Source organism: Olea europaea, chromosome 10 (assembly GCF_002742605.1).
Source record: "Olea europaea var. sylvestris chromosome 10, O_europaea_v1, whole genome shotgun sequence".
NCBI classification, from domain to species: domain Eukaryota; kingdom Viridiplantae; phylum Streptophyta; class Magnoliopsida; order Lamiales; family Oleaceae; genus Olea; species Olea europaea.
In genome coordinates, this window is record NC_036246.1 from 19,330,948 (window position 1) to 19,339,144 (window position 8,197).

At 36.0% G+C, this 8,197-nt stretch overlaps 1 protein-coding gene across 2 annotated transcripts; it reads left to right on the plus strand.

The window, feature by feature from the left end:
• The first annotated feature begins 791 nt into the window (after window positions 1–791).
• Window positions 792–7,839, plus strand: LOC111401438 (U-box domain-containing protein 5). 2 transcript variants are annotated; one of them, XM_023029170.1, is made up of 4 exons: window positions 792–981; window positions 1,610–1,717; window positions 4,069–5,195; window positions 6,783–7,839. In XM_023029170.1, exons 1-4 carry the CDS (start codon window positions 808–810, stop codon window positions 7,543–7,545), a joined length of 2,172 nt encoding a protein of 723 aa, XP_022884938.1. In that variant the 5' UTR covers window positions 792–807; the 3' UTR covers window positions 7,546–7,839. The 2 variants fall into 2 exon arrangements, with proteins under 2 accessions (XP_022884938.1, XP_022884939.1); XM_023029171.1 differs by lacking the exon at window positions 792–981 and having other exon boundaries at window positions 2,941–5,195.
• The last annotated feature ends 358 nt before the right edge of the window (window positions 7,840–8,197 follow it).

The following is an 8,197-nucleotide window of genomic DNA, read 5'->3' on the forward strand; positions in this document are numbered from 1 at the left end:
TTTGTACTATTCAAAGTTTCCATTCTTTTCTTCTCTCCGTACTTCAATTCCTCATCCTTTCAATTTATTATATATTCGAAACATTGTCTTCATCTTCCAATCTACTATACATTTGCAATTTTTCTTTCCTTCTTATGCTATGGAACATGTCCTCTCTTTCACTCCTTTCCAGAAGTCAAATTTGATTTTGTCTTTGTAGAGTGTAGAAGCTAACTATTGTGTGAGTTCCATGTGCTAATTTCTTTTCATGCTAGATGACGATGACAAAGAAAGTTGCACTTATAGAGTCAGATTCATAGAGATCGTCGAGGGAAGGTAATGGATACTTTTGATTTTTCTCGAGAGATACTGAGCTTATGGTGAGCACATGCACGACCAAAGCACTAGGGAGAAAAGTTCTCATGTTTAAGGATCATTTATACCTGGTGATGTTGAAGTGGACTTAATTAAAAACTTGAAGAATCTGAAACAAGGTAAGGAGGTTGGCTGTCGGAATTGCAATGGATGTTTAGGAACGTGCTGGATTCTGCCGATAGCAGCAATAGATAGCCATGAGAATAGATCTAGGAGTAGATAGACAATAGATAAGAGATTTGAAAGTCGATAACGAGTTGGTAACAACCTGGTTCTAGGATGAGTCAGAGTTCTTCTGTCGTTTGTCGTTTGTTTCTATTATGCTTGTTATTTTCAATTCAGGTTAACAGCCTTGTTTATTCTCATTTGCTCTGCTTTTTTGTTTCAAAAGTTTGTCTTATTTTGTTAGGAAAAATAATTTTGTAATTCATATTATGACAGGTCCACTATCGAATGTGTTCTGAACTACTAAAATTGCTCACTAGAGTTACGAAAATAATTCCAGAAATAGAAGCTGCCCCTCCTCGGTGCTCATCAGGAATAGAGGCACTTTGCTTGTTAAATAATGGAATTGTCAAAGCCAATTCTCTGCTTCAGCGATGTAGTGAGTCCAGCAAGCTCTATTTGGTACGTATGTCTAACTTAAATGTATCAATTTGTAGTATATTATAGTTTTTGCTATACCCAATCCATGGCAATTGGAAGATTCTTATTAAGTTTTATGGGCATTTTTTACTAAAGCTTTATGTACCTAGTTTTGTTAATTGCTTGAGCTGGTACTGGAATTAATTTTCAATTAATGGGTTCATCAAAAGCTAATGGCCAGCCTTTATGTTATTGTAGACAAATTAAATTCTTCCCATTGTTCGATAGGACTTACTTCAGCCCTTCATTTATATGTTTCCACTCCATTCCTTTCTATGTTTCATAGTTCAGCTTTTCTTCTCTTTAATTTATGTCTCTCAAAATAAACCTTCTCTGATAAGATCAAATGTTGTAATAAAAGAAATTAGTCGGGCACCAGATTGGTGAAGCAGAAGGAAGAAGATAAGGTCTAAATTAGGTATGGAAGTTCTTCAACAAAAATGTTTATTGTGCTTCCAGAAAAGAAAATTCTATTGTGGAAGTGCGTCTATTAAAATATTTAACTGGAAAGGAATATAGTAAATGTGCTAATACTTCTAATTTGCCCGAGACAGTTTGTCCATCCATTTGGTATTGATGTTACCTTATAATTCCTGCTTTAAATTTTCAGGCACTAACAGGAGATGCTATACTGTCGAGATGTAAAAAGTCGAGGAACTTAATAGAACAAAGTCTTGGCCAACTTCAAAATATGGTTCCCGTAATTCTGGCTGCAACGGTGAGCAATCCATATCCCTTTGAGCAAAATTGAATATGCTCTCTCTAAATATGTACAGCCTATGAAATCATTCATGCGGTGCCCTCTTAAACTGCTGAGGAAAAGGTCTCTCTGATGTCTTAGAAGTTTTTCTGTTTCATATAGAACTGGCTGTATTAAAGAAAAGTATGCCACTTAGTGATTATACATGAAACATATTTTAAGATAACTCGGTGCATAATATTAATAATAGCTTATCAAAACTTGGGCGTTTGATTTGCCTTTTTCAAGCTGTTTCAGTTTTATAGATCACTCATAAATTGTTTGGTTTGGTATCTTTAAAAACCATTTCGAAATATATTTTTTGTTGTATTGAGTGTTGTCGCTAAAAACATGTCCCCAAAACCCCCTGTCCACAGTGTGTGATGGAGTTTGTCTGATTAAGTCCTCTCTTTTGGAGGGGATTCTAGTGGGCATTGTTTTGCTAATGTTGAGTGTAATTTCCAAATGTCCCAAAAATTCTAGATTTCCAAAAGTTCTCCTTTAGGGTTTTGTTTTTGTCTCCTCCATCTTTGCAGCTTTTAATTTATGCTATGAAATTGAGTTTTACTACTTGGGTTATGAAATTTTCAGTTTGATTGGGGTTGCAATATTGGGGCTTTACATTGGTAGCGAGGGAAAATCAATGAAAATTGCATATATTACTTAATAATACATTAGCATAAAGTTGTTTTATTTTACTGCATAATCAAATTCATTAAATAAAATGTCATATAACAATTCTTAAAAATTCCAAACCAAATGTGTTGTCCAATTTTCTATTTTGAAAAATAATTTTTCAGAATGATAAACCAAATATGTTCTTAAAACAGACCCTCAATACAGAAAATTGAAATGAATTCAAAACTTAAATGAAAAGAAAAATGCAGGATATTCCTTCGGGAAGCAAGTAGGTGCAAGTCAGGAATTAGTCACCTCTAAGAGTTGAAAATAAAATGAAATTGAAGGATATTCCCAATTTCATTAGCGTGTTTCAACTTTGAGAAGCAAAAATACGCATTCTAAATTTTATGGAAAATCTTGGCTAATTGTGTCTCAGGTTCTTATTTCTTTTCCTGTTTTTTCCCGAACTCATCGCTGCCAATTGATTTGGATTTTAAGATTTGCTAACATGTAAAATTTTTTGTGATATGTCCATTATTTCCTCTCAATTGTCTTCCTCTCTCCCCATCAACAAATTCAAGGTCCAACTTTTCCCCCATTCTCTCCTCCCTACTAAAAGAGGGAGAGGCGGGCTTGAAAGAAAGGAAAATGTTACAGATGCGGGTGCCTTCTAGGATCTCAGGAGGAATGCTGAAAGACATTGGAGAGCCTCTTTTCCTGATCAGGCTATTTGTTTCTGTTTTTCCATGGATTACCAGAAAAACCTATCACTTTCAGGTTGTCAATGATTGTGGGGTGGGTGGAATTAGGGGTGGCAGTTCGCCTCCAAGATCTTCGGGATACTCCATCTACTGTTGAGAACTTAACTAATTCTAGGATACATGAACTTTTCCTCCACTCCTTGATTTTTGAAGAACTCCATGATGCTACTGAGAGTTTTACTAATTCTAGGTTACATATGAGAAGTAGGGCCTCAAAAGTTTGAAAAGTTGGTTGCCCCATGAACTCTATCTCTCTCACGCACACATTCATGCAAAACTGTCATTTTTCTAGTTGAATATTTTTTATCTACATCATAGGTAGTTTAATAACTCTCCGTTAATATAATTTATTTATTATTATTATTATTATTTTGCATTTGTTCTTGCTCAATTCATCCTTTCTTTCACTTTCTTTTGAAGCTTATGAATTACTCAGAAAACGAAAGTCCATTCTTTCCACATTGCAACTTTTGGTCCATTTTGTCTGCTGTTTGTGTTTAGATTTTTTTAGTGAGAAGTTTGTGCAATCGAATGTGTTTCTTCTTTAATGCTGTAGGATCATATTTGCAGTTTCATCTGCCCAAAATATTTAGTATGACCACAATGCTAAAGCAAGTAGCTCAATTTATAGCTGCATAAGTCCAATTTCATCAGGCACTTGAGCACCTTTTACATTCAATATTTACTTATAGATTTCTAGATGTTGATGTAGTTGAATTAAAAACTATGTTTTAAGGTGGGTATGTAATAATAGTGCCTTCCTCTCTCCCCCACCCCAGGCTTCCCTTTATCCTATGATCTGCCACTGGCCCCACTATAATTGAGATCTCTTGTAAATTCCTTTAAATAAGTTGTTGATTCTCCTCCAGTCCCCTCTCTTTTTTCATGCATTCTTGAACAACCGACAAAATGAGTGTTGTGATACAGTTGATTAACTATTGCAAGCAGATTTCTGGAATCATTTCTGATCTTAGGAGCTCAACATTTTGTTTGGATCCATCTGAAGAGGAGGCTGGGAAGGTTTTGCGGGAATTGCTTCATAGATATGGTTCTACAACTGATTCAATGGAGGACGATACCCTTGGCTCTATTCGAGTGGTTTCCTTGAAGCTTCATATTATGTCCCAGAAAGCTCTTTTGATAGAGAAAAGATCCATAAAAAAGTTGCTTGACAAAATTGGCCAAAGTGATTCAGCTAAGAGGAAGATACTATTATTCTTTTTGAATCTTCTTTATAAATACGGAAATGATATTATCAGAGAGCAAACAGACAACAGCGTTATATGCCATGAAGATACCTTCCCAGTAGCAGGTGCTAATGATCTGTCAACAGAAGTGGAATTGCGAAAGAGATATAGGCCTGATGTTGCTCAAATTGACATGTTGAGTACTGCTATACCACCTGAAGAATTCATTTGCCCTTTATCTTCGAGATTGATGTATGATCCTGTTGTCATTGCTTCTGGGCAAACATTTGAAAGGATGTGGATTCAGAGGTGGTTTGATGAAGGTCATGATGCATGTCCAAAGACGAATGTGAAGCTGGCTCACTTATCATTGACCTCAAATATTGGCTTGAAAGACATTATTTCGAAATGGTGTGCAGCACATGGTTTGTCTATTCCCAACCCAAACAAGGAAGCAGAACTTGTCAAGTCTTGTGAAACTTCTACCAATTCCATCGCCAGCTTGAGCAGTTCTTTGAATGATCTATATCTTCCACTAGATTTCAGTGGTTCAGCAGATTTCTTGCATTCTAAGATGAGTAGAGATGTAAATCTTTTGTCAATGAAAAATGACAATGATTCACCTAGATTTCAATCGTCTGCAAGCACACAGGAAATCAATTTGGAGTATTTTGCTAGAATCAGTTCACTTCCCTGGGATTCTCAGTGCACCATGGTTGAAAATGTCAAGCACTTTTTGATGGGCAATAATGAAGCTTGCACAGTGATGTCCTTTGGGAACTTCGTTCAACCACTTCTTAGATTTATGAAGGATGCACACAACACTCATGACGTGGAAGCTCAGATGATTGGATGTCAATTGTTATTAGAATTTGTACAGAAATGCAGGTATTTGTTCTACTTCAAGGTGATTATACCACCATCTTTTTTCGTTAGTGGTTCTGTCCAATATTCTTCATAATTGGGGCAACTGAGGTATCTTCTATTTCTTAGTAAATCTTATTGCAATTTCAAGCTACCTCTACTGAATTCTTCTGCCTAGAATACTAGAGCATATAGTGAGATATAAGAGTACGAGAACAGAAATTTCTAAAGAAGACTACAGTCTTAAGCTGTCTGTCAATATTTGGTTTTAAAATTGAACCAGCCCTCTGGGAGGCCACCAGTGTGTGAAATCACTACCTTCCATTGAATGTCTAATGAATAAATGAATTTCCTCATTTAAGTAATGCTCTCAAATCTTAGATTCTGAAAATTATTCTCACATTTACTCTGAACCTTTGATGCTCGGACTCTTTGAAAAGGTTGGAGTACCCGTGTCGGACACGACACGACATGGGTATGGGTATGCGTATGGGATATGTGTCGGATCCTCCAAATTTTAACCGGACACTTCGCTGTTTTATACTTCTTCTTTTTTCTTTTCCTTTTCTTTCCCATTTTCTATAATTGAAAACTAAACCCCAAAATTGTATTTTTTATTAGTCATAACGTCTTATTTAATACTCATTTCCTTTTTTGTGAACTATTGATTTTGGTCTATTCAAAATGACATCTTGAGTTAATAAAAAAAATTGAAGCTTGAAAGACGTACTCAAGTACCCGTGTTCGAAATTTGAATTCTTTCTAACCATGTCCCCGTATCCTATATTTTAAAAAATAAAAGATCCGACACTTAGATACGTACCTGTACCGGATACCCGTACCCGAGTCCGAGCATCATAGCTCTGAACATCTCAATTTGCACAGTTGGAGACTGCATGCGACCAATCAAATTCTTTAACTAGGTGAAAGATCTAAATGCCTTTTGAATTACCTTTGGAGCCACTAAATGAAAGCGATCAAGCAAAAAGGTCGCTTGAGCTTGTATATTAGGTTGGGAGGCAATATTTTTAATTGAGATGAAACTTGTTTTGCATGACACTTGCCCCAACATGTGCTCCAAGAGAATGTGGCTTCATACAAGCTGACGACTTATAGGCCTATAGGCCTCCATTCATAACAGTGACATGATTACGGTAGAGCAAGTTAAAAGAGAGTGGAGTGAACCAAAATTAACTTGATACCTAGTAGTGTATTAGGATATTGTTGCTTAAGATCTCCTAGTAGATACGAACACAACGGAGCGAAGAATGATCATGTAGCCAACACCAAATATTGGGAATAAGGCTTAGGTGGTTGTTGCTAGTTCTTGTTCTGGATTTGTGGTGATGAGAAATTATTTTGGGACGAAGTTCTAAGTTGTGTTGGCTACTTGCACAGTATTTCTTCTTCAAGTCTTTCTAAAATATGGAGTAATTACTGCTTCTAGTTACTCATTGATGATCACAAAACTTCCAAAACTGGATTTTCAGTTTGCATATGCTGACGAAGACCTTTCAATGCGAAAGTTACAAAATGAAGACACAAGTGCCAAACAGTTTGTTTTTTCAGAATTTTTTTCACTAATAATCTACTTTGGATTGCGTGTTTCAGAATACATATATCTTGCATGGATGAAGATGCATATAGTCTTTTGGGATCATATCTTGATACGGAGGTAGCTCAACAAGCTCTTGCCATATTGGAGGTTTTGTCCTTCGACAAAGATTCTGAATACAAGATTGCAGCATCTGGGGCACTCACTTGTATCCTGAATATAGTTGACACCCAGCTTGAAGAATTGTTGGAACCAGCCTTAAAAATATTGAGTAATTTGTCATCAAGTAGTGAAATCGGTTCCTTTCTTGTGTCTCGAGCATTCATCCCCAAACTAGTTCCACTATTTGAAAATAACACTCTGGCAAGATACTGTGTAACCATTGTGAAAAATTTGTGCGACAAAGGAGATGCTAGAGTTTCTGTTGCTGAAAGTGATGGCTGCATTTCTTCGATTTCCAAACTACTCGAGAGTGACAGTCATGAGGACCAAGAGCATGCGGTCGATATTCTTCTTTCTTTATGCTCGGAGCGTGTTCAATATTGTCAGCTGGTCATGGACGAGGGTGTTATCACTGGTCTTGTTAATGTATCTGTTAACGGGAACAATAGAGCAAAGTCCATGGCAATGGAACTACTACGGATATTGAAAGATGAATTTAGTACTGATAAAGAATGCTCGGGTTCAGATGTTGCTATGGACTACTCTACCAGCGAAAGCAAAGCTAAAATTCCGTCTTCTAAAGCACCTGGAATATTTAGCAAAATTTTCTCCAGACCAAGTGTTTTGACAGCGAAGAAGAAGAAAAAAGAGACATGATTTGTAGTTTGTTTGATTAGACCTATTTTTGAGAGAATCTGTAGTGCGATAAAACTCATGTAGTTAGCTGTTAAGTAGTCGTGCAAGTGCACAGTTTCATCTCAGAATGTTTTGTAGGCTAGGTTTGATCTGTTCTGGTTCATGCATGCTCCCCTTCGCAAATGTTCAAGTGATTTGGTGTATATAGAAATGTATACTATGTATTGTCTGTAGGATAAAGCTTGGCATGTGCATAAAATTATGTAAACCAAGCACAACTCTTGTCTGTATCAGAAATTATTGCAGTTATCAATATCTGTATCAGAAATTATTGCAGTTATTAATATTTTCTGTCAATTTCTTTTATGTCATGTGATGAGATGATTAGTTATCTAATTTCAGTTATGTATTGCAGATGCAAATGTACTGTGCTCAATGAATGTTGTAGCAGTGGAGTTAGCCAGTCATTGCACCCTAGGAAAAATGCTACAGGTTCTTTTTAGGAAACTGTCCTTGATAAAGTTTTGAATCTTGTTACATGTACACTATAATATACATTTTGGTTTATACTTTGCCACATGATATTATCCTATTGAACAGTTTAAAATTTCAAATAGATTTTTTATGCAATTGACATTTGACAATAATGCAAGTGTCAATCAAAGTGTCAGAA